This window comes from Pelophylax lessonae (assembly GCF_965119305.1).
Source record: "Pelophylax lessonae genome assembly, chromosome: 7".
Classification (NCBI taxonomy): Eukaryota; Metazoa; Chordata; class Amphibia; order Anura; family Ranidae; genus Pelophylax; species Pelophylax lessonae.
In genome coordinates this window covers 127,094,937-127,122,391 of record NC_138774.1, presented here as the reverse complement: position 1 = coordinate 127,122,391, position 27,455 = coordinate 127,094,937, and the positions used below count along the sequence as shown (strand labels likewise).

Here is a 27,455-nt window from a genome sequence, read left to right as displayed (position 1 = left end):
AATGCTTGTCTCAAAGTTTGTATTTTGTAAGTTAAATTTCTACTTGTTAGCTGCACCAGACAGTACTAAGGCAAAATCCTTGTGTAGCACTACTGAGCAGGAACTTGGTTCCTAATAAAATATTATTGGTGGACGTCTTTGGCACAAATGCATGTAGTTACTTGTGCTGGAATTTCCCTTTATGACGGTGGTAAAAGAATGTGGTAGCACAGCACAAAAAAATATTTAATTAAAAAAAATATATAATAAAGTACAATGTTAATATATAGATTTTTTTAAAAAAAAGGTAAATTCCCTTTTTGTTTAAAAGTGACTGGAAAAGCATGTTGTCACCCCAGGGGGAGAGACAGTGCACTGAAAATGCGTGGCTTTTGAACATTAGAAAAAACGCTCGCTCCTGTGTTTCTGGGAGCGAAAGTCCTATGTATGGAGTCTCCAAGCAACAAGGCAGGACAGGGGAATTAACTATATAGGAGTTTTCTGGCCAGGTTTTCGGAGGTGCCACAAAAGGTCTACAGGTAAACCACTTACATTAATCAATTATTTTTCAAGCTGCCCTTTTTTTAAACCTACTGGGGTCCTTTGCCTGCATAGCCAATTTCATTCAAAAGATTAACTTATCCTTTACATTTATGCTGTTTGTTGATGTTTGCTAGGTGACATCATTTTTTGTACATTACATTATAGGGTAAGCACCACTCTACATTACTTTATCACGTTTACAATAGTTTCTACATTTTCTGACCTCCATTAACTAATACTATCTAACAAACAAGCTATTTTCTTCAGGAATTGGATAGAACTAAACAAATTAAGTTGCATGCTCTGAGGAATAAGTTAAAGAGTAAATTTACTTAAAGCGGAGTCCCACCCTGGAATTTTTTATTTTTTTTTTTAAATACCCCCGGGACAGTCAGGGCTAGTGCATTCCACAATGGCTAGCCTCTGATCTGTCCCGGGTTGCACTTACCTGTTAGGACAAATACTTACCTTGAAAACATCTTTTCCAGCGCTGCCATCTCAGATGTGGGCAGCTTGAAGCCAGCGAGATCCTCTTCGGCGTCCTCTTCCGCCTTCTACGGTCCCTCGATGCCCTGTGCCGGCCCCGCCGTCACTTCCGGTGCGTGCACGTCATCCCTCCACAGCTTCTGGGCATGCCCAGAAGCTGTTTAGAAGGGGATGACGCGCGCGCCCCGGAACTGACGTTGGGGCCGGTGCAGGCGCAATGATTCCTGGGAGCGATGACGTTCAGCTCCCAGGAATCATTGCAGAGCAAGGAAGTGACGACGGGCCGCGGCCGAGGAAGGAGGATGAAGGAAGTAAGGTAAGTATATTTTCTTCGCTACGAGGTAAGTAAAAAAAAAAAAAAATGCGATTATCCATTTCTTTTTCAGGTAACCCGGAGCGAGAAGATGGAGGTAAGTATAAAATTAGGGTGGAACTCCACTTTAAGCCTCGTACACACGCAGCGAATTTCCACCGACCGGTCGTCTGTCTTTTGTCCAGAGTGCGTGTCGGTTGGTTGGAATGTGCTCTAGACTGCACACAAATTTTCCCGTATGACAGAATTCTACTTCAGAAGTGATGTCATGTGTTGGATTGCTTTCTATGTGTTCTTTCACCTCTGAGCATGCCTAGTCTTGCTCATAAGATTTTTCCCCGTCGAAATCTGTACTAACGAGACGAAAATCGGACATGTATTGATGGTCGACAAAAATTATATAGCCTGCACACCAGGATTTTTTCGGCCAAAAAGTCGGAGTCAGTTGTCGGAAGCACCATACTAACAAGCAGAAAATCGGCAGATCGGTCGTCGGACGAAATTTTCCCGGCCAAATTTTTTCTCATGTATACGGGGCTTTACCCTCACCCCTCCTCTATCCAGGGTATTCCTCAATTCACATTCTCACCTGCCTACTATGATCCATTGCACCACTGCCACATGCCTTGTCCTGTAGCGCCATCTTTGTCATCTGGCCCTGGGTGCCTCTTGCTGGTTCAGACAGCCCACCCCTCTTAGAAAATGTGCCAGGCCTGCCCTCCTTCAGCAGCTGTGAATGGAAAATGAAGCATTCCTTGGATATGCAACTTATATATTCTAGGAGGTTTCAGTACAGAGGAGACTAGATGAAAATGGCAGCCAGGGGGGTGGAACAAAAAAGTAAAATGAAAACAAAGAAAAAAATATGCCTTTTTAGATTGCAGAGTAGGAAAGAGGCCATTGATGCTCAGTGCATCCAGGGGGTTATACAATTTATATACTGGCAAGCCAAACCCTGGTACTCTAACAGAATAGGTAATCGGCTAAATAATCAGACAGACTAACTGTAATTTGAAGTTTACTAAACAGGTGCAAAATTAGAAGCTACAATGCAAAACAGGCTCAGGGTGGCAACAAGCATGCAGATATTGCAGAATATTGAAAGCTTCACAAACCATGGACTCTTTACAGCAATGTCTCAGTGACTCAATCCAGGTAAATTGTGGCTGCATAGTATATTCATATAAGACTCTAGCAACAGTAAGGTTCAGTATTGTGGAAGCAATTGGGGACAAACTCTCAAAAGTAGTTGGATCTTTTGGAGAAGCTATGTGCTAAGAAACTTCATCCCAGCTGCTCCCACACCAGTTCTGACAGTGGAGGGCCCTTCACCTGACTGCAGACTACTTGCCCAGCTACCTCTGCCTCGTCAGGTCTGGCTTCTGTGAGCTGCTTAGGGGTGAGAGCTGAATAATTTAAGATTCCTGGGCATGTCCAAGAACCAAGAGAAAAGCCTCATCTGAGTATGGTCTATAAATGAGCTGCAGTACCACTTCCTTCATCTCACTGTTGTTTGATCATAGTTTGTATTTTCTTTTTTTTGGGCTCCTATGTTCTCATGAAGATTAACTTCCTGTATGAGAGTTGATAGGTACATGTGATAGGTCTGTTAGAGGTGTTAGAGAAGGGTGCTCATATTTTCCAGTTGCTAAAAAAAACAGAAGTTTGGTTAGGAATTACCAAGGATTAAAAAGTTTACCTCTTTTACACCTGTTTGGGGTAACAACATGTATAAAAATGTATCTACATTGATGGGATGTGTCCTCTGGAAACAATGGGGTATTTTAAAGAATAGAGCAATTGTATTTTAATGTTTCTCTTAAATTATTTCAACACTTATGGAAAGATTTTCCAATACCCAAAGAAAGCTTTTGTCTTTATCTTCAGTGCATATCATCATGCAGTGGGCTCCCAGGAGAATATACAGTATATCATATGAGATATAAAAATGTCAGTAACATGTGGCATTGCCTGGTATGATAAAGGGCATTATTTCCTCTTTTTATAATATAATATTCTAAATATATGATGATCTATCCCCTGAAACGCAGAGAAAACAATGATCTCAAGGTAATGTGGAAGAAGATAAATGGTAACAGATAATAACGTGATTGTAAAGGATCTTTTTTAAAATAACAAACATGTCATACCTACCTGCTCTGTGCACTGGTTTTGTACAGAGCAGCCCTGACCCCCCTCTTTTGGGGTCCTCCACCTGCGCCCTTGGTTTCTCTTGCCTTCCGAGTGCCTAATAGCAAGCCATTTGTTATAGGGGCACCCATGCGGGTTCGATCCTCAGCCACTTTGTGTTCTTCTATTGACACACACAGTGCGGCTTGGCCCACAATCCGCTCCCTCGTCACTGGAATTGATTGACAGCAGCAAGAGCCAATGCCTCCCGCTGCTCTCACTAAGTCCAGTGAGGAGGAATAAAGAGCACAGCGCTGGAAAAAGATTGGGCTCAGGTAAGTATTTAGGGGGGAAAGGGGGAGCTGCACTTAAAAGGTTTTTTTTACCTTAATGCAGAGAATGTATTAAAGTAAAGAAAAAAAAAACCTTTAATCATTATAATCACTTTAAGGTTGATTCCTTCTGTCTTGATAGCCTCTCAGAGAGTAACCCAATAGGTTATTGTCTATAGGATGTATAGGACTCCCTAATATATCACAGGCCTTCGGGGTAGTCCAAACTGTATGATATGTGGATAGTCAGGTGATTTCATACATCTTATTTGGAGATGTCCTAAGTTGTAAAGATATTGGAAAGATGATGTTCAACATATGAATGCTATTTTTAAGAAAAATGTGTATGTAATCTACTGTACAAATATGCATTTGGGGCTTCTAGAACTTCCATAAAATCAATTAATCTGATATTTGGGCATAGTAAAATATTGTTTCGTGCTAGGAATGTGATTGTTCAAATTTAAATTTGAAGCGGAAGCAGTTAATTATTCCACATAGGGAGTTTTAACTGCATTAGTTCTACTAACTAGAATGTTGGAGTAATATTTTGCCTAGGAAATATTATTAATTTTTTTGAACCTGAAGGGACTGGTTGGATTAGAATGTGTATTGATATAATAGAGTTTGGCATTTGGCATTTTTCTTTGTGTATGTGGTTTGTTTTGTAGTGAATTTTTTTTTCCAATAGTATGCATATTTTTAAATTTGGGACAATTATGAGGGAAAGGGATGTGGAGGTAGAATTAACCTCTATTCTAGAAGTATTTGAAGGGCAATGCATGAATTTTATTCCAAAAATTTTATTCCAAATGCAATGTAGGTCTTTATGTACTCATTTGTTTAAAAAGATTGTAAACTCTTGTTTTTTTTTATTTTTTTAAATAACAAACATGTTATACTTACCTGCTCTGTGCAGTGGTTTTGCACAGAGCAGCCTGGATCCTCCTCTTCTTGGGTCTCATGCAGGCACTCCTGGCTCCTCTCTCCTGCTGAGTGCCCCCACCAGAGGCAGCTTGCAATGGGGGCACCCAAGCAGGCATGATCTTGATCAGTGGCTCTGTGTGTCCATTCACACATGGAGCCACAGCTGGCTCCGCCCCTCTGTCTCCTGATTGGCTCACTAGCTGTGATAGACAGTAGCAGAAGCCAATGGCTCCCGCTGCTGCCAAAAGCCAGTCAGGAGTGTGAGTCCCGGGAGAGGCAAGGCTCTCTTGGATATCTGGAACTGGATCGAGAGGGGGCTCAGGTAAGCATTAGGGGGGACTAGCGGGGGGGCTGCTGCACACAGACGTTTTTTTTATCTCCATGCATAGAATGCTTGAAGATAGAAAAACCAGAAAAACCTTGTGCCTTTACAACCACTTTGATATATCTATAAATGATATATATATATATATATATATATATATATATATATATATATACAGGTCCTTCTCAAAAAATTAGCATATTGTGATAAAGTTCATTATTTTCTGTAATGTACTGATAAACATAAGACTTTCATATATTTTAGATTCATTACACACAACTGAAGTAGTGCAAGCCTTTTATTGTTTTAATATTGATGATTTTGGCATACAGCTCATGAAAACCCCAAATTCCTATCTCAAAAAATTAGCATATTTCATCCGACCAATAAAAGAAAAGTGTTTTTAATACAAAAAAAGTCAACCTTCAAAAAATTATGTTCAGTTATGCACTCAATACTTTGTCGGGAATGCTTTTGCAGAAATGACTGCTTCAATGCGGCGTGGCATGGAGGCGATCAGCCTGTGGCACTGCCGAGGTGTTATGGAGGCCCAGGATGCTTCGATAGCGGCCTTGAGCTCATCCAGAGTGTTGGGTCTTGCGTCTCTCAACTTTCTCTTCACAACATCCCATAGATTCTCTATGGGGTTCAGGTCAAGAGAGTTGGCAGGCCAATTGAGCACAGTAATACCATGGTCAGTAAACCATTTACCAGTGGTTTTGGCACTGTGAGCAGGTGCCAGGTCGTGCTGAAAAATGAAATCTTCATCTCCATAAAGCTTTTCAGCAGATGGAAGCATGAAGTGCTCCAAAATCTCCTGATAGCTATCTGCATTGACCCTGCCCTTGATAAAACAGAGTGGACCAACACCAGCAGCTGACATGGCACCCCAGACCATCACTGACTGTGGGTACTTGACACTGGACTTCAGGCATTTTGGCATTTTGGCAGCTCCCCAGTCTTCCCCAGGGTCCGGTCACCTCTTCTTGTTGTGCAGCGTTTTCTGCCACACTTTTTCCTTCCCACAGACTTCCCACTGAGGTGCCTTGATACAGCACTCTGGGAACAGCCTATTCGTTCAGAAATTTCTTTCTATGTCTTAACTTCTTGCTTGAGGGTGTCAATGATGGCCTTCTGGACAGCAGTCAGGTCGGCAGTCTTACCCATGATTGCGGTTTTGAGTAATGAACCAGGCTGGGAGTTTTTAAAAGCCTCAGGAATCTTTTGCAGGTGTTTAGAGTTAATTAGTTGATTCAGATGATTAGGTTAATAGCTCGTTTAGAGAACCTTTTCATGATATGCTAATTTTTTGAGATAGGAATTTGGGGTTTTCATGAGCTGTATGCCAAAATCATCAATATTAAAACAATAAAAGGCTTGCACTACTTCAGTTGTGTGTAATGAATCTAAAATATATGAAAGTCTAATGTTTATCAGTACATTACAGAAAATAATGAACTTTATCACAACATGCTAATTTTTTGAGAGGGACCTGTATATATATATATATATATATATATATATATATATATATATATATATATATATATATATATATATATATATATATATTTAGTGTATCTAAACCCAAAAACAGAAATATATTGTATAGTGCATATCTTTAGATATGGTGGCTGGTGATCCTACCAGTAACCAACTTCCGTTTCTAGTGGGAAAACACTCACTCACTGTGCTGTATCGATGGAGAAGCCATGTTGTCATCCTACGACAAGAAGTGTAAAAGAACACTCCCTCTCCTTTTCTCCTTAAGATAGTAATGTTTTGTAGTTCACAGAGGAGAACTGACCAAGGCTGACAACACTGCTTGATATTCCAATGCAGCACAGACAGAGCCTACAGGAGTTCTCTGGATTTTAGGCATTACTTTCACTCATTAAACATATATATAACAAAACATTTCAATAATAAATTTACCAGAGCAAATAAGAGAAGTTCATTGTTACTGTTTATGTACTTTAAGCTCTATGCCACGTGGACAGAACAGACTTTTAAGGCATTTTAATGTTTTGGTAGAGTAGAGAATAGCAAACCTCTATTCTCTACCCTGCCATCTCCCTCCAGTCACACTACTTGTGTTTCAGAATGCATACATAAAGTGCCCTGACTCAAGGAATTCTGTGACCCAAGGGTTCCAGAACAAAACACACAGACATATTGGGGAGGATTTACTAAAGGCAAATAGGCTGCTCACTTTTAAAGGGAATTTTCACTTCAACATGATTGGAATTCAGCATTCACTAAGCTAAGGAAAAAGTCCTTTGCAAAGTGTAAATTCCCTTTCAATTCAGCCTGTTTGTCTTTAGTAAACCAACCCCTCTGCATAGAACTCACTTTCCATTTATCAGGTCACAAGACTGCCCGGCATTATGTCCAGTACTCATCTCTCAACAAAAAGGCACTCAATCATATTTAATCAATATTGTATGGTACAGCAATGCAGCTGTGACTGGAAAGAAAAACGGCCACATTATGAGTTTATTACATAGTACCTTTATGATCTTAACTAGTTAAATAATTGATACCCACCAATACTCAAACAATAGGATCAATATATTGTGTTGTATAATTTGGCAAATTTATTTATTTATTTCTATAAAAGCATAATCACTGAACAGTTTTAATGCAATGTATACTAAATGGAGAAAGTCATGAGAGTTTGTAACATGTAAGCCACTTAGGTTGGGAAATTACGTGCAATCAGAAAAGCAGCTGCAGTCAGCCAAAATAAACGAATTGTTCATTATTTTCAGGAACAGTCCCAGGTTTTCAAATTTGACCTCAAAACATTTGTCTCCGGATACCAAATGTACCATAAAAGGGTTGTTTTTCTACATGTTAGATTCAATCCTTGTTGGATTCAGTATTAATTTGGAATTCAGATCCAGGAGTATGACCTTTCAGAATGGCCTTGTAGGGATTTAGAGATGCAACTACTACATGAGGAATTTAAGAGATAGTAGAAATTGGTGGCCATATGCCTCTTTTATGAGTGGAACAATTTCACTTGCGCCAGTGAATCACCACAAAACAAAAAATGGTGTAAAGTTATAATAAAATAATGTGCTATGAAGCAGCTGCTTGAGTAAGCTGGGTAGCTTTAATAATATAAAAAGAACAGCTTGGATTTATTAATCCATGGTGACACCAGGGCTTGCTTGAATGGTAAAAATAGTAATACAAGTGAATAATATCATACCAATCTTCTTAATAAACAATACTTTCTTCAAATATCACATACATATAATTAAAATACAATAATGGTAATTCCATAAACTTCAATAAACCCAAAAAATAAAGTGACATGTGCCAAATAATGATAAACACAATTCATAATAAAATGTGCATAAGTGTCCAGTGAAAAAAAGTCCAAGTGTAGGATAGTGTATTCCATATAGTCCAAGATTGAAAGATGCGTGATCTTTTAGCAGTAGGATGAAATTCTTCCCAATCTCAAGCATCCACACCAAGAGGAAAAACAACACTCCTGTGAACAGAAGGCAAGCAGAATTCCCACTCACTAGATGCTGTGGATGGCAATAGGATCAATAAGGCTTTGTGGGGTTCCTTTGTCCCAGATGAATGCTCCACATCAGTCCTGCGATCCCCCTCACTGCCGACTCAGATATTCCAGACAGAGTGGTTTAATGGAAGGATTAAAGTGGAACGGAGGACGGACTCCATATAGTGTAAAAACATTAGGCCTTTATTTGAAAGCCCAGAACACGGGCTATACTTAAGGCAAACACATAAAATCTAAACACACCAGTGAAAAAATTATCTCCCGTGAGGCTTCCCGCACTCGTGTATGGGAGCCGTGCAAAGGGGCAGCGCACCGGACTTCCAGCTTGCATTCCACCTGCATGGTATGACGTCACCATGTGCGTTTCAGCTTGACGTGTTTCGTCATTGGCTTGACATCTTCAGAAGATGGGCAGCCCAACTATTTTACACTATATGGAGTCCATTTTCCTTTCCTTTTTTGCCTTTCTATGAACCACCCTATCTGGAACATCTGATCCGGCAGTGAGGGGAATCGCAGGACTGATGTGGGGCATTCACCTGGGGCAAAGGAACCCCACAAAGCCGTATTGATCCTATTGCCGTATGACAAGGAGGATCCACAGCATTTGGAGAGTAGGAATTTTGCTTGCCTTCTATTCACAGGGGTGCTGTTTTTCCTCTAGGTGTGGATCCTTAAGATTGGGAAGAATTTCCTCCTACTGCTAAAAGATCACAAATCTTCCAATCTTGGAATATACAGGAATATACTATCTTACACCTATTTGGACTTTTTTTCACTGGACACTTATGCACATTTTATTATGAATTGTGTTTATCATTATTTGGCACATGCCACTTTATTTTTTGGGTTTATTAAAGTCTATGGAATTACCCTTATTGTATTTTAATTGTATTTATGTGATATTTGAAGGAAGTATTGTTTATTAAGAAGATTGGCATAATATTATCCACTTTTATTACTATTTTCACCTTTCAAGCAAGCACTGGTGTCAGCATAGATGGATATATCCAAGCTGTTCTTTTTACATTATATGCCTCTTTGCCAGTATCCAATCAAAATCAAAGTAATAATATTGGTTGCAGTTTGCCTGTAGTGTATTTATTAGAAAAGGCCACATGTGACATAGTGTGTATAGTACAACGTTTCAATTCAATGAAGATATTATAAATGGGTAAACATTAATCCAATTTCCTTCAAGATGGTATTGTGTGAGACAATGCTAGGTACTGAAGTTTAGCAGCAAATTGTCTGAAACAATGATGTTAAAATTTTTTCATTAGGAAATCTACCAAATCTCCTAACCTGTCGAATGTTATTACTAGACTGAACATACAAGCTCAGTAAGAACTGTTATTCGCATATAAAAATTATATCTGATTATTTGTTAATAATCTATTAACAAATTTTAAAAAAAATGGCAAGCATGGTTAAACAATCCAAGAGCTTCTAATTAGTTAAAGAACTGTGCTATATGAACCTCCACAAATTTAAATGCCATACGGATTCCCTACCTCCTCCCTTGTAATTCTAAATCCTTGGTAACAAGCTCCGCTTATATTTAGCTAGCAACTTGGGTAACTGGATAAAGGTTATCAATTATATGGCTATTACTATGTATCCTTGTAATTTTACTATATGTTCTTTACTTGTTTGTTGAATTCTAACCTATGCAATGTGATAGGCAGTAACAAAATATCTGTAGTCATTATTGTTGGAATTGTGAATTTAAAACCAAATAAAAAGCTAAAAAGTAAAAAAATTAATAAATAAATTTGCTGATTATACACGTGAGATCATTTCTGCGGCTACTGATTTCATTAAATTACATTTGGAGCATAACTAGGGCTCAGAGAGTAAGATACAATAGAATCCCTCATTTGTAGTTATTGTTTTCTGGTGCAAGTGTAGCTGGAAAAAAAACTAATCCAAAAAAATGCTAGAACTGAAAAACAATGAATTTTCTGCAAATTAACATTGTTACAACCAAGGTTAACTACCAATATGGTTTATTATAGTTAGCATATGTTCTTTATACACCTTAAGCCTGGGCTCACACTGCTGCGATGTCAGACATCGGATGTGATTCGCACCGAATTGCTGTGCAGATCACATGCGATGTCTGTGCAATGTAAATTCAGCCATATAGTTGTATTGCTGAACTTGCATTGAATTTGCACAAAAAAGGTGCAGTAACCCTTTTTTCCCCACACTGGAATCGGTTCACATGGGTCTTCACACCCAATGCGATCTGATTCCTGTCCGAATTCACAGTTTGCACTGCGATCTGCAAACCGATCTGGGGGAGTCATTAACTATGTGTTGACACCCGCAGCAATTCGCAGAGGGCAGTGTGAACTGCCTGAGAGGGAGATGTGATGCTGGAACCCGCACTAGAATCACACTGGTTCCTGCATCACATATGTGTGAACCCAGGCTAAAAGGGGAGATTTACTAAAACAGGAGAGTACAAAATCTGGTGCAGCTAAGCATAGAAACTAATAAGCTTCCAGGTTTTTTTTTTTTCAAGCTTTCTCCTTTTTTTTTTACCTGCTGATCCAGCCAGTATGACACTTCCTGTCCTAGGATGAACTTGCTCACTTAGCTGTACTGTATGTATGGAAAGCCAATGCCATCACCCGAGGCCACTCACTTCTGACTGCAAAAACAGAACACTACCCTATCCTCATCTCTAACATGCTGGAAAGGTATAACATGGTGGGAAGTGATTCTGTAGTTCACAGAGGTGAACTAGGCAGGGCTGATACCATTGTTTAGGATGACTGAAGAGTGCACAGATCTCTGCCAGGATCAATGTGCATTTTTGCATTTATGAAACAAAAGGTTTTATTGTTATATTTAACAGACCAAAAGCCGATTTGAGAAGTTCATTGTTGGGATTTTACATACACTGGATACCCTGCAGACCCCCTAATTCCCAGCTGTTCCTGGTTTGACAATACTGCTAAAGACAGCCATGCATGAGAATATCCAATTGGTAAGGAATTATCAGTCTTGTACTAGCTTAGGTGCGCAGTCATCATTCAGTGCATGCTGGAAGATCACTCAATTGCTTTATATGTAGTACTAATGGGGAGTACCCATCATTTTCCAAGCAATAACATAGCCAGATATTCTATGGGGCAATTTCAGGGGCCTCAATATTCAAACAGTTTCCATTACATTTGTGTTGGGTGAACAGGTTCTTAGGATTTAGACCTGGACAATTTCTATCTTTAGCAGTAGCCATTCTCAACTTGGGCAGATTAAGGGCTCTTTCACACGGTCCATCTCCGTAGGCGGATCCGTGCTGCTCAGCAGGGGATCGTAAACACAGATCCCTGCTGAGCAGGAAAGTGGTAGCTCCCTTTCTGCTCTGTGAGCGGAGAGAGAGGTGTCAGAGCCCCATGCATCTCTATGGGGGAACCGGATGAGAGCGGACCGCCTGTCTGCTCTCATCCGATCCGATCTGCTGGATGGATGGAAAATAGGATTTCCATCCGTCCGGATTTCATGGACAGGATTGGATGCGGATGGCAGCGGATGTCAGCGGACATGTCTCTGGTGACATCCACTGCCCCATATGGATGCCCCATATGGATGCCCCATATGGATTCCCCATATGGATCCGCTGACAGGCGGATCTGATCGGATCGCTCGTGTGAAAGAGGCCTTAGGCGGAACTTGTGTGGGACAGGATGTTTAATATTGTTAAGCAAAACAATGTCCTCAGTGTCCCCCTGAACATTTGTATTGTTCTGTGTGCAGTAATGTACCTACTTTGCAGAAAATGTGAAATCTTTTTGAAAGTAAATCTGCCATGAAACAAATACTCTATTGGTGCTGCCATTGCTTGGCCCCATGTGAAAATATCAGTTGCCTGGCTGTCTGATTTCAGTTCTTCGGAGCCTCAAGCACACATATGCAGCAATGAACTTCACAATTCCTTGTATCTCTACAAGCTTTGAACCCATGAGAACCAGGCAACTGACATTGTCAGCGATGGCAGCCTACATATTTCTTCCTACAACAAATTGCATCTCCTTGTTTCATTACCAGAAGGCCTCTTCTTTAAAACGATTAAGATTGTTTTTGAAGTTGTTGATTTGCAACAGATTAAATTGGTTCTCTTTTCAAAATAGTTTACATATATGTGACATTAGAAGGATATGGATATATGGGCTTTAGTAGGGAAATAATTTCTGTTTCACAGTCATTTGGTAAATCATCTAAAGCAGCTTCAACATATCTTGCTATTACAATAATAAGACTATAGAGAAATAACATAATAGCTTGGTCCATATTATCAGTAGAGCACAGAAATTATGTGAATGTTTTAATCTTTTGATGCAATTTTAATGCACAGATTAGTAAATGAACACCGCTTTGTAAACAAGCTTTAAAGCAATTTTGCAGTGAATTAACATCTTACCAACAGAGCAACAGATAGGGACACGTCTGTGCTGAGAATTGCACCAGATTTTAGTTTATTTTTTGTTCTATTAGGGCTCTTTCACACAAGCTTTCCGTATGTCCGCAAATCATCCTATTTTTTTGCGGATGATTTGCGGACATAATGTAAGTCTATGGCATTGCGGATGTCAGCGGAATACCATCCGCTGACATCCGATTTCCTTCCTTTCAGTTCTGTTCCGTTTTTTGGAACGGAACAGAACCCTATTTTTCCTCCGTTCAAAAAACGGAAAGGAAGGAAAATCGGATGTCAGTGGTGTCATCCGCTAACATCCGCAATCCCCATAGACTTACATTAGGTCCGCATATCATCCGCAAACGGATGGGATGATATGCGGACACGCGGAGCGGATGACAGAAATGTCATCCGCTCCGTGAAAAAAAAAAAAAGTCCCGCAGCGGAGCTTTCACATGGCGGCCGTGTTAAAGAGCCCTAGAGGAAAAAAAAAAAGTAACAGAGGATAATACTTTCAATATATTGCAAAAAAACAGTAAACTTCCAGGGCACAAGGCTATGTCAGGCAATAACTTCAGCTCTGAAGAAACCGACTGTGTGTCGGTGAAACGCGTCAGCGTTGGTGTGGTGGCACCCCACACACTGTGTCCCCCCGTGCAGCATCATCCACATTGCTTGCCATCCTTATGGTCACTGTCAGCGGCTGTTCCCCTTACCAGGCACCCGGCGGATCGTACTAACCGGAAGTGACGTTTTCTACTCACACCAGGAAGCTACTGAATCCCTCATGCCGTGGTAGCCGAGACCCGGGTTGAACGCCGCACAGAAGAAGCCAGTGGACCGGACTGCACAGCACAACGGGACTGGGACGGAGCTTCATCCCTCTATGGATCCCATTTAAAGCCCAGTCGGATCGCATATCCATCCAAATATTTGCAGGTAAAGCTGTCCGTTTTCAATTACCTGTGGAACATTCCTCTGCTTCCTGTACTCAAACCTACCTTATGAGGATATCGTCCCCTCATCAGCATTTGTAACAGCGAACCCGAGCCTTCACGGGACTCAAACAGCTGACCATTACATCTATTTGCCAACTCTTTGTGATCAACCCTCTGTCCCTTTTCATTTGGAGCCCACAGCCCCCTTACATCTCTCCTATGAGAGGACTGTTTGATCCACAGGCTTTCCTGTTTCATGCACATACCTACACAGGAACACTATGAGTTATTGAGGTGACAGCGGGTTAATGTTTCACTGAAGCACGTTTTCAGGCTGTGTTATTGGATGCATCCATAGAGGTTACCACACACCACCCGGCAATCGTGCCGACTTCATTGTTCGACATATGCCGCGTGGTTTGTCAGGTCATTTTGAGTGACCTACCTATTAGCTGGTCTTAGACCTACACCACCCTTAGGGTGTATCAATAATCTTAGCTAATCTTGGTTATACTCATGCTATTTGATATGCTCCAGTCCTATTTTCATATGTGTGTAGTGCCACCTTTTATTTTATGTTTTTAATCAGTGTCATTGCAGTGTGTTTCTCCGTTACCCTGTATTGTGTCTTATTTTTACCTTTATAGGCATACGTGCCTTAATAAAATTTACCTTCTTTCATTAAAAGCTTGAGTATCCTTAGTTGGTTTTCCGTGGGGGGTTCCCTCCTGGACCACCCCCACTACTTTTTGTTTTTTCAATAACTTCAGCAATTAGTTGTCGAATTATAAGTCATAGATTGTTCCTGAGAGGACATTTTGGCTTACCTAACATGCCTGTAAAAGAAAAAAAACAAAACTTTTGTGTTAGCGCTGCTACTCATATATTTTATTTACAATACCATCTAGTGGATGAAAGGGACATCAGGTCTGGAAAAGTTTTTGGTGAAAAGGTGAAAAGGGGGTGTACCTTCACAATGACCAGCACAACCAATGATGTGTCTTTGTGTCATTTGTGAGTATCTGTGTTACTCTAACAACCAATCATTTTCCCTGGGATTCATTTTTTATGAATGTGTTTGCACTAAATATTTTTCTATGATACTCATTTTTTCCCCATAAAAATGTTCTGTTCTCCTTGTTCTCCATAGCACTAAGTTTTATTGGAAAGATCATATATACGGCATTAATCAGTTAGATTAGTTGGAACCTTAAGCTCCTGGTACATCATACAAATTGTTCTTTTGCACCTAAGTGATGAAAGTCTTCTTTATTTGTGCACCGGCTTATACTTGGCATACTGTTCTCAATTTGCTCATGTTTCTATAATCAATATTAGTTTGCTATTGCCTCATGTTAGAAAACTGCTTCTTAGAATTTTAAGTTTCTATTGAATTCTTCAATCCTGCTATTTGATTTATCCTAAAACAGGAATGTTTACAGAATACATATTGATATACGTAGGCTCACTCTCAGACTGATCAACCAAGAAGGAATTGCTGTGCTGAGTTAAATCTTATCTTTTGAAGAAGAGCTAGGCAGGAAAAACAGAACCAACCAATCAGGATAAAACCACTGACAGCCAACCTGCCACTTTCAGGAAAAGACCAATAATAGATTATCTTCTTCCCCAAACCTGGGTAATTGTTTTATTTCTTTAATCTGCCCCAGCAATGAAAGAGTCCTTCATCAATTAATTCAGCCTACCTTTCTCTCTTCGGGAGGTGGCTCTTGAGAGCTAGTTCCCTTCATCAACACACAGCTCATCCTGACCTGCCATGTCAAACCTCTGCATAGATAGGAAAGCCTGCAATGTAAATTCATACATGGCTCTAGCTAACAAATGGAGCAACTCAGCTGTAAAGGCTTTTGTTGTACTCTGTAAAAGTAACCAGATGTTAGCAGATGACATACAATAGGAAACTGGTCAGAGCTATTCTGTGTTTCATTGAAAAAAAGGAGGGGAACAGACCATCTGCATCTCTCGCTCTCTCCCTCTCTCTCGCTCACACACATACACAGTTACAAGTGGCTTCAGTGCATGAAGACTGAGACTGCTGCTGCTGCTGCATTGAACACAACAGCTATCTTGGAATACGGAAAGGCTATTTTTTTTTTTTCATTTCCAATGTAACTAATGTGTCTATGGAAACTATGATGCTTCAGCAAGGGAAACCAGACGTGAGCTGTGTCCATGATGCCAGAATGGAACTGGAAAGAACAGACCATTGTTTCATCGAGGTCAAGCCCATACTGCAATGTTGGTCAATATTTATGTTTTAAAACTCTGCACAATTATCTCCATTGGACAAAGAAAGGAGAAATACAGCACAACCTGAAACCGAGGCTGATGGTGAAAAGAGGTCTGAGGGTTGGACAAAGTTATTTGTAAAGGAAAGAAGACAGTTAAAGTATATATTCAGCAGAGGATCCAAATTATGTGACAGTATTTAGATGGCTTATTAGTGGTGATCATAGTAAGGGTCAACTTTTTGTCTCTGAGAAATAAAGAAGGATTGTCGCCCTATCCGGTTGTGTATCACGGTATCTTTCATTCGAAAAGACAATTTTTTTTTGTTGGTAAACATTGGCCATGGCTGCCGCGATTGCCAGCTCCCTGATTAGACAGAAGAGACAAGCTCGGGAGAGGGAAAAATCCAATGCTTGTAAATGTGTTAGCAGCCCCAGCAAAGCCAAAGGAAACTGTGAAAAAAATAAACTCAATGTCTTCTCTCGGGTCAAACTGTTCGGTTCTAAAAAGAGGAGACGACGACGACCAGGTTTGAGAGCTTCTTATGGTTTAACATGGTCTTTCCACATCCATCAGTCATGCCTCATCAAATATTGCATAGGATATATCTGTCAGAGATAGCGCTCTATTGTAATGTGTTTAAGTCATTAACCTGTTTGATTTAACAGAGATCTACCATTAGAACATTCTTGCACAATGTCGTAATAAGTTAATGCAGAGGAAGCAGTGTCTTGTTGCTGATTGGAGGGTTAGTGGGATATTCTAGAAAGGAATAGTTGATTCCAGTTGACACCTTTTTTGTCATAATTATAATCGCAATGGTAATCAGCTTAATTGAATTATCGGAATGGTAACACAAATCACCTGCATTTGACATAAACCCTTTAATCACCTTTATTAATCAAGGAGGGATAACATGAACTGCTCTTTATGGCATTGGTACTATTGCTGTGTTATACTAAGTGCCCTTGCAGGCAATAAGATATTTGTATGAATTAACAATGGGACCTTAAGGCATAATTTGCTGTTTTGGGCTAATCGAGTGCAGCTAGACTAAGCACAAATATGTGCCATTTACCATCTTATTTTATGCAGTTGTTTTTTTTTTTTTGTTTTTTTTTTACATAGAAAGTGTAACAAAGCATATGAGTAAATTTACTATTATTTTTATTCCAAGATTCCTTGGGGGTTATTGTAATATCGTTAGAGCACTTGTGTTATCACGCTGGTATTTCGACGTAGAGAATGTCTGGCTGAGACTGCTAATGCCTGTTATAATTTCTGCGAGAGTGTTCACCAGGCAATCCCTTTTGCAGTAAACATATTATTTCAGATGCACATTTTTCCTCTTAGCAGCTGCTTGTTACGCGGAGATGGGATTTCCCTCTTGCCATTGTGGAAGCTTATTTTATTTATCAGTGATGCTATACGTGTTCTGTTTTCTGCTCAGGCAAATAAGTTGATATGTTTAGGCTTATTTAATAAGGCAAAGAGAAATGTGCAAAGCACAGTACTCTATAGCAACCAACCAGATTTAATCGAATATTATTATGACTATAAAAAAACAAAATTTAATGGTTGTGCAGGATAACGGTACTGCGCACATAGCCACTACCCTTTGCGCTACCTTGTCAAGTAGGTTTTTGAGTACAACTAAACTGTTAAGATACTTACCAGAAGTATTTGCAAAATAAAAAGAAAAAAATACAACATGTAATACTATTAGAAAATTGCTACATACTGGTATAATAATATTAATAAAAAAAATATATATAGTGGATTTTTATATACACGTTGAATGAAAGCACAACACTACTTTACTGACAAATCTAGTATTTTAAGGCAGGGCATGATAACTTCCAAGTTTATCCTATTTTTTTCTTTCTTGGTCTTTTAAGTTGGTCTCTTTTCTTTCTTGGTCTTTTAGGTTTTAGGAAGTGTAGACAAACTATACCACAGTTTCTTTATTACCATGTCCAAATTATGAACATTTTTTCTTTGGTACAATAGATAGTCTAAATACCATAACAAGCATAAAGGGCAAAGTTTGTCATTACGTCTTTCAGAAACATGGGTTTAAGTTTGAAAATGTTAAACTTTTAGCTAAAAAATGTCAGATATTATGTTGTGCCATAATTCCACAATGAGTGGCTGGTAGGTTTAGTAGACCTGATTCAGAAGTGTGTTCATTCAACATGTAACAAGACAACAAGCTGTTATCTAATATGTGTGCATTTTCTGCTTCCTTACAGAACCTCAACTCAAAGGTATAGTCACTAAACTGTACAGCAGGCAAGGCTTTCACTTGCAGCTTCAGGCAGATGGCACAATCGATGGAACAAAGGAGGAGGAAAGCAGTTACAGTAAGTAGTCCTTGACCTTTTTTCAGTCTCGCCAACATTGGTATTTTGCCCTGGTGGGCAGTGAGACAGCTCTCAGAAATGCAGGGGTGTTCTGTAGAGTCAACACCGGCATTTAGACTACAATTTCAAAAGCAACAAGTATGGGTTGGACATTTATTGCTAATACTATAAAGACTAGCTGAGTGTGGGGGGGTTGTTGTCAGCTTAGAAAACCAAAATGTTATCTCCATGGAGATCCAGAGATGTCCTCTAGATTGTATCACATTTCATCAAAGAACATATATTCACCCACACATCCTGCCAATAATAGAGCAGTATTGACTTTAGTTCTACCCGATCACCATTTAACCCCTTCCTACACAATAAAGTCCTTGTACACCACTGAGGATTCTGTTGGGTGCATATTAATTCGAATTTAATCTGATAGCAATCAATTGGAATTAGCTTTCACAGATTTTAATTTAGTATTCTAACTGTATATTGTCTGCTATAGTAATTTGTTGCTCCCTATAGCTGTTTACACTCTTATTATATACACCCATACAATTTGAGAGCTATGGGTTAACATTTCTGCAGAGTGTCAAACTAAACCCAGGAAAAGCATAGTTTCACAGTTACACACACACAATACTTATCTTAGTCCTCTGGAAAGTTCCATTATCCAACATGTGGGTGATAAGAATTATTTTTAAATGCTTAGAAACCGATAAGAAAAGCAGATGGCTCCAAATCTAGTGATATGAAAATCATTTAAAATGTCATCCTTTAAAAAGGTATTGAGTCTCTACCTCCCCTACAAACTAAAGGTATTCTTGAGTCAAAAATCAAAATTAAATCTTGCGATGCATACAGGGAACCTAGCCTACCTGCTCAATATTGTTTGATCCAGACATTGCCAAGCTGCACCAGTCCACCACACCCTATGTATATAATATCAGAGAGCTCCTACTTGTGATGTAGTATAGGAATTCCCAAACACACCCACCACTGGCTCTTTGCAGTATTTCATGTGCAGAAAGCCTAAAAAATGTCAATACAAAGATGTTTATCGCAACCACTAATCAACCCTTGGAATGTGATTGGTAAAAAAAAAAAAAAAATAAGCAGATCGAGAGGAAATTACATAGCCCATGATCCAGGAAATAGCTTTTCCATGGCCCTGTAAACTGCTTTCTATATACTTGATTAGGGGGATTATAGATTAAGGTAGATTGACAAACTTTCTAATTTTATCCCAGTTGTAGTTTTTACTGGATAAGCATTTGTAGCCTACTGAACGGTTTCACTTGTTGCCTGATACTGACACTCTATAGGAGGTGTGGTAGGACAACCATCAGCTATGAAAATAGTATTTATCTTTAATGCCGACTCTGTCTGCTAGTCTCACAAGGAAATGTTTAGCTTAATATTTCTAAAGGAAGCGGTGTATGAGTGGAATGTTCTGTGTCTATATTATTACTATTATTATGTTTTATAATAATGAGAAAAAAATGTAAACCCAATGATCACTAAAAGGGTACTTTTGGTAAATGTATTTATAATAAAAAAAATGTAGGGATGCCATGCTGAAAATATACACGTGTATTTCTTCTAGCTATTTATTCTTTATGGAGCCAACATGTCATTTTCGAATTCTTTTCTAAAGACATAGATGCTTTAAATAATACCTGAATGGGTTGCCCCTCATTTTGGACCCCCTCCTCCCAAACTCCCATCTCCTGAGAAATGTTGTCCCTCTAAACACTTATACAGGTTCTACTTCTGGTTCCTTGTACCAGGGTCAGCCTGCAGCCCACCAGCGTTTGGAGTCAGTAAAATGAGGACTCCTTCACACGTGCAAGCCCTGTTCCTACAGGTAGAAAGGGAATGGGTATCCTATTCATCATCATGGTGGATCTTATGCATTGGATCTCTGTCTCCAACTGCTGCCATGCAGTGGTATTGTAAACTGGCAGAATAAGCAGTGTTGGGTACTTACATGTCCAGAATTGATCAGGGGGTGAGGGGTATCATATGGGATGCAACCAATTTAATTTATAAATTCTAGTATCCTACTAGGAGCCCACACAAACATGAATGTATACAATATTTCCAAATTGGATTACTTTCTTGTCAGGGCTTTTTAAAATCAAACTTTTGTGAAAAGTCAAGTTATCAAAAACACATATGCACAGCTAGGCTTGTTTAGTAAGGCAGTGCAAATAGCAATAAGAATATGTACAGTGGACTAGCCTGTGTGAGAGAGATTTCCTCTAAATTAATCGACAACAATAAACTAAAGTTTTATTTCTGTACTTTGCGTATCCTCATTGCTCCTTGCATCACCTTACTCAATAGCATTTTTTTTAAGCCTAGTACTGAACTTACATGTGACTATAACATTGATATTAGGGAGAGACTTAAAACTACTTGATTCAATTGTGTTATCAAAAAATCTAATGATGGGATTCACGTAGCTAGGTGTTAAAGACTGATTCTCTATGTTTGTTGGAGTTGTGAAAATAAAGGACAGTAGAATCTTCTTAGAATTATAGAAACTGAGTATAATAATACTAATAATACCTGACTGTCTAGTGTTGCCCTTTGTTCCCCCATATTTACCATGGTGCAAAAGGTGGTAAATGCTTATTATCTCATAGAAACCAATAACATATTTTTCCTCTTTTGATTACACTGGGGTGGTGAAGATGAATCTGATTGGTACAAAGTGCTATATTTTGCACATCAGTACTGCCCTTGGCACTGCAGTGATAGTGGAAGACATTTGTGATATAAGTGCAAGGCATTGTGAGCACATGCTGAATTATTTGATAAGGCACAAACCCAAAAGGCAAAAGTACAATAGCCTGCATAGCAAATAATCTGGATTTTCTTGCTATTACTACAGTGACTAGATATCTGATTGCCTGTTAAGGTTTAATTTGTCTTAGAAACCAGGATTGCTGTTTGCATTGAATTATTAAGCTTGTACCTATTTGTGACTTACATAGTAAAGAATTGTATGTTTTAAAAACTTTGCTTCTCCTGAATGTTTCTTACCAAAATGCTGTTGAAAGAAGCCGTGGTTTTGTGTGCATATTTTTTCTGTATTCATTATATTTGTCAGAGAAAATGTAATTTTATGTCTCTGGTATTTTTATCATTACAATAAAGCATCTTCGTACATGTAGTGGATCCTCACTGGTACCAGGAACTGTTTTCAAGCATTCATATATTTAAGAGTACTGGCATAATCAACTGTGAGCTGTTTAATATAAAATCTCCAAACAAACTCCACTATCACCTTTAAATTGATACTAGTCTATTTTAACAGCCTGGGGCTGTGCCTTGCATTGCTACAGTTATTTCAAACAATAAAAAATGACTTTTGCTTCTCAGTTAACCTCTCCTAAATGAGTTTAACCCAAGTAATTATGCAGCGTAGAATATCATTAGCAGATAACTTTTAAGTTTGCATCATTTTACTAACTTTTAATTCATTTTAGTAGCCTGTTCTCAGCTCCTCTTGATTAACTTTTCAGGCACAATTTTCCCTCAATATGCAGTGTGTAAGAATAAACACCCAGAGCTATTAACTCATATTGTACAGGGAATAGTAACCTATTCATTATGTATTCCAATCAATAGAACTTTAGCATTGTTCTTTTATTGCTGTAGATTTCCCTTTAAAGGCAAATAGTATATTTTCTGTGAGTTCATGTTTTCTGTTATTTCTGGATAATTTTTCTAACTTAATAATCAGTTTGCCATTTTTACTTGCTGTATCATATTTTGAATATTCTTTTAACATACAGAGGAGCAAATGCTTCCTCTAGTGTTTATCTTTAAATAAGAAAATGAGATTAGCACATCTGCTTAATAACAGCCTAAAGTCTAAAAGTAAACATTCCCAAGATTGTTTTTAATGATTGTCCTATGATTGTTTTAAAATATGTAATAGTTGTGCTAGCATTCCTCTAAAAAGAAGTATAACAACATTGGATGGTCAGCATTTACTGTCCAGAAGTTGCATAGGCTTACCACTTACATCTTGGAGGGTTGATGTCATCAGGTCTTCTCTGCCTTATTAGTCCAGCCAATTGAGCTTGTGAAGACAAAAATAGGAATCCCGGGACCTTGTAAATTTACTTGTTCCAGGTCAGTGCTCACAAGTAGTAATAAAAAAGTAAGGATGTTAGCCCTGAGCCTGCACCATCAAAAACAAAGTCGGTAGTAGAAACACCTTTTGCGTCCTGATAACTAGGGAGGAGTGGAGGGATTTCAGTGAAATTTAGTTAGCTCTTGGTCAAATTAGGAAAAATATGTGAAAAAAATGTTTTCTTTAAGTGGGGAAAGGGGTATAGTAAAGGTAGTTCATTTTATTTAGTATTTGTGGTGTTTTTTCCTTTTTTGTGTATTTGATTGGTATGGACATTTTTTATTTTCTTTCACTATTTCTTTCCTCTCTGTGAAAGTTTAAAAAATAGGGCTAATGAATGGACATTTTTGGTGCAAGAACAGGTCCAGGATAGTTAAAGGAAGCTTCTGTAAACCTAGGCAACCATTAAAAAAAATAAAAATCAAAAAAATATAGTTTCCCTTTACGTTTAAGGTACACTTGTTACATGAAACAATACCACATATGTCTGCGTGTTTATTACAGCTGTGATTGAAAGTTTGGGCACCCCAGGTAAAAATTTGTATTAATGTGCATAAAGAAGCAAAGGAAAGATGGAAAAATCTCTAAAAGGCATCAAATTATAGATTAGACATTCTTATAATATGTCAACAAAAGTTAGATTTTATTTCAATCATTGACACTTTCAAAATTACAGAAAACAAAAATATGGCATCTGGAAAAGTTTGGGCACCCTGCAGAATTTATAGCATGCACTGCCCCCTTTGCAAGGCTGAGACCTGCCAGTGTCATGGATTGTTCTCAATTATTGTCTGGGAAGATCAGGTGATGTCAATCTCAAAGGTATTAAATGCCCAGACTCATCTGACCTTGCCCCAACAATCAGCACCATGGGATCTTCTAAGCTTTTGTCTAGAAAACTGAAACTGAAAATAGTTGACGCTCACAAAGCTGGAGAAGGCTATAAGAAGATAGCAAAGCGTTTTCAGATGTCAATATCCTCTGTTCTGAATGTAATTAAGAAATGGTAGTCATCAGGAACAGTGGAAGTTAAAGCAAGATCTGGAAGACCAAGAAAAATATCAGACAGAACAGCTCGCAGGATTGTGAGATTGGGCAGTACAAGATATTAACTCTGCAGGGTGCCCAAACTTTTGCAGACACCATTTTTTTGTTTTCTGTTATTTTGAAAGTGTAAATGATGGAAATAAAATCTAACTTTTGTTGACATATTATAAGAATGTCTAATCTGTAATTTGATGCCTTTTGGAGATTTTTCCATCTTTCCTTTGCTTCTTTGTGCACATTAATACAAATTTTTACCTGGGGTGCCCAAAATTTTGATCACCACTGTATATATACTGGAGAAAATACTTATCAGTGTTGTTGGTCTGACAATAAGGCCAGTTTCACACTTGTCTGCATGGTAAAACTCAGTATTTTATTGCGCAGGTTAGTATCACTGTCTACTCTGGTAGGAAGGCTACTCTTTTTTTTTTTTCAACTTTATTTGAAGTGTCACATAATGATACTTCATTCATGTCACTGCAGAGCAGTGTGATGAGTTGACCTGCTGTATGGTGACATGTGGTGCATAATGAGAGGCAAAGAGGACCCAATGCTTCATGTGCCCAAATATTTGGAAGTTTAGGGGAAATTAAAAGCAACAATTACAGCAGGGGGCCTACAAGAGAGAGGGGAAGTCTTTAAGCTCGTGGCAACAAGGGACTTATAGTTTGCACGTAATTGAGAAGATCTAATCCATAAAATGATTCTGTCACATATGAGGAGAGATCAATATTGTGAAACAGAGTTGGGATACTGTAGAAATTCTGATTACTTTTCAATTTCTTGTTACCATGTAAGAGTAATCAGCATTTACATCTTCAACACTTTAGTTGCATATAGGTTCCATTGAGTTGTACCACTCAATACTGCTTTGTGCCTGCTATCAAAGGCTTGGTTATTTCTAAGTGGATACACACAGATACACAGCTACATATGTAACAGCCATACCCAAATTGCTGTCATATTTACATAAAATACTGGAGATATTTCATGAGGTTTATTTCACTGTAAAGAAAACAGGCAGCACAACTTTGCAAATAAACAACAGCTTTAGTTTAGCTGCAAAATCAAAATGATTTGTCTTCAGGTTTAAGTAAGTAATGTTATGCTTTGAATAAATGTCTCTTGGGAATGAGTGTCAATAAATTATTCGACAGAAGACAAATAATTACACATCTTTTTTATTATCATGATGATTTAATGTAGCGCTGGTCTCTTTTAGATTATTACTGCTTATTTCATTTGGCAGCAGCATTTTGCATTAATAGTAGATGTGCATCACATATAGTGATAAATTACAGTCACTATGAAATAGTGGATCACTTATCGCTACTTGATGCTTTTAAGAGGCTCCATTATGAAGCTAGTTGCAACGCTTGAAAATACTTAAGCATTTGGAGTAAACTGATCTAAATATGCTTAGTTATTTATTTTTTATCTTTTGCTCTTTCAGCTTTGTTTAACCTCATACCAGTTGGCCTACGAGTGGTGGCTATTCAAGGCGTTCAAACAAAATTATATCTGGCAATGAACAGTGATGGGTACTTGTACACATCAGTAAGTACTTTTTATAGTTGACTAATGTATATAATACTCTGCATACCTGAAAGGACTGGTATTACCATCTGCAATTCTCCAGAAGGGTTTTACATCCGATTAAAATGTGTGGGTTACTGTAAGTTTCATTGGGATTTCTAGCCTCGGTCATCCTGGTATCAACACGTGGTGGAAGTGGGGCAAGGACCTAAATGCTATGTTGAAGCAGTTACATGCATAACTACAGTCTATTTTACTAGACTGGTCAGAGCTGCTTCTTAGGTCCAGTCTAGTATTTTATATTTGGTTTATTATGTATAATATTTACACTAACATACATTAAGATTTGTTTCCTTCTATTGGCTTCTAAAGATTTCCATTCTAGTAGTCTTATGTCACAACAATCCTGCTTTGGAAATGAATTTGTGCTGTCCAAGTTTTTTTCTTCTTTGGCAGAGATAACCAATCCATTATAGATGTGTTTCAGTGGGTGTGAATATCTTCTGATTCAAGAATGATTGCTGTGCATCACAGAATTTCTAGTGTAATGCTTTATGTTCTTTTATGGCACTTGTTAGTGCTGTAACAGAATGACAGAGATGGTAATGGTATGTGGGCCATAGCACTGAGAATGGGCCAGTTCTGAACCTGTTTTAGGATTCCTTGTCTTATTTCCTCCTTAGACAGAAAATGTATACCCTAGCTAATTGAAAGCCTGGAAGTGAGTTGCCAACATCCCTATGAACTGAATAAAAAGAATGGGGGGTCCCCTTAGGGTGTGGGACTTTAGCGGCAAACAAACTTCCACAATTGAGTAAAATTAAATCATAACAAAAAATATATTAATATAGATCTAACACAGATCTAGGGTGTCACAGTTAGTGTTCTATACAGATAATATTTATGGATATAAATCAAAGAGATGAAGAGGTTGGTGATGCATATACTCAGTTACATATGATGGCTTTTGAAGGAAATCCTCCCACCCGACACGTTTCAGGCACGCAGGCCTTTCTTCAGGGGTCTGGAAGTGGGGAGATTTGTGATTTCCTACATAACATAGTAGAGCAATATTTTTGTTAGTTCCATAATTTAAGATATATTACATTCAAGTGAGTTTAAAACAGTAGTTAGTCATTGCATATGTAGATATTGATTTGGACATTCAGAAATGCATACCTGTGGTATGGTTAAGGTGTGACAAGCGAGTCACAGCTGCTAAAAGAAAAGGAGGGAGAAAATCCGCTCTGTTGAATGCCGGTGAAGGCGGCAGTGAGTCCCTGAGGGTGTGGATCCTCTTGGATGTGGCTCCAGCGAGAATGCCAGGGGAAGGCCGCACTGACGTCTGTATTGACGTGTATGTAAGAAATAATAAATATATACGTTGTATTTTAAATTAGTATTAGTTAAACGCATAACTACAGTCTATTGTACTAGACTGGTCAGAGCTGCTTCTTAGGTCCAGTCTAGTATTTTATATTTGGTTTATTATGTATAATATTTACACTAACATACATTAAGATTTGTTTCCTTCCATTGGCTTCTAAAGATTTCCATTCTAGTAGTCGTATGTCACAACAATCCTGCTTTGGAAATGAATTTGTGCTGTCCAAGTTTTTTCTTCTTTGGCAGAGCTAACCAATCCATTATAGATGTGTTTCAGTGGGTGTGAATATCTTCTGATTCAAGAATGATTGCTGTGCATCACAGAATTTCTAATCTAGTGTAATGCTTTATGTTCTTTTATGGCACTCGTTAGTGCTGTAACAGAATTGCAGAGATGGTAATGGTATGTGGGCCATAGCACTGAGAATGGGCCAGTACTGAACCTGTTTTAGGATTCCTTATCTTATTTCCTCCTTACATCACTGTATGAGCTAGAAAGGGCTGTCTTGTTCCCAGATTTGAGATATAAGATATGTGATTGTTGTCTGTGCAATGTGATCACTGAAATTCTAAATTACCAGTGGGAAGTGCTGCTGTGGCAGCTGTGTTTCTGTAGCTGTAGCACATTATGCAGGGTTGACAATGGCTGTCAGGGACCAGTGATCAGCATGGGAGCTGCATTAACCAGCTCATGGGCTTCTTATCCCAAATCAGAGCACTTTGTAATACTACTCAACAGCACAAAGTAATCATAATGCTTCTGCTCTTGGAGCAGCTCCACTTCCCACTTTA

At 38.6% G+C, this 27,455-nt stretch overlaps 1 protein-coding gene across 4 annotated transcripts in view; it reads left to right on the top strand.

The window, feature by feature from the left end:
* Positions 1-27,455, top strand: part of FGF13 (fibroblast growth factor 13) — a 635,343-nt gene that overhangs the window by 466,597 nt on the left and 141,291 nt on the right. For 3 of the 4 annotated variants that reach the window (XM_082263492.1, XM_082263491.1, XM_082263494.1), the window contains 2 exons: positions 18,446-18,556; positions 25,195-25,298. In XM_082263492.1, coding sequence (XP_082119618.1) covers positions 18,446-18,556; positions 25,195-25,298 — 215 coding nt within the window. Of the gene's footprint in view, positions 1-15,661; positions 16,723-18,445; positions 18,557-25,194; positions 25,299-27,455 lie in introns of those variants that run through there. The other variant, XM_082263493.1, reaches the window with a different exon arrangement.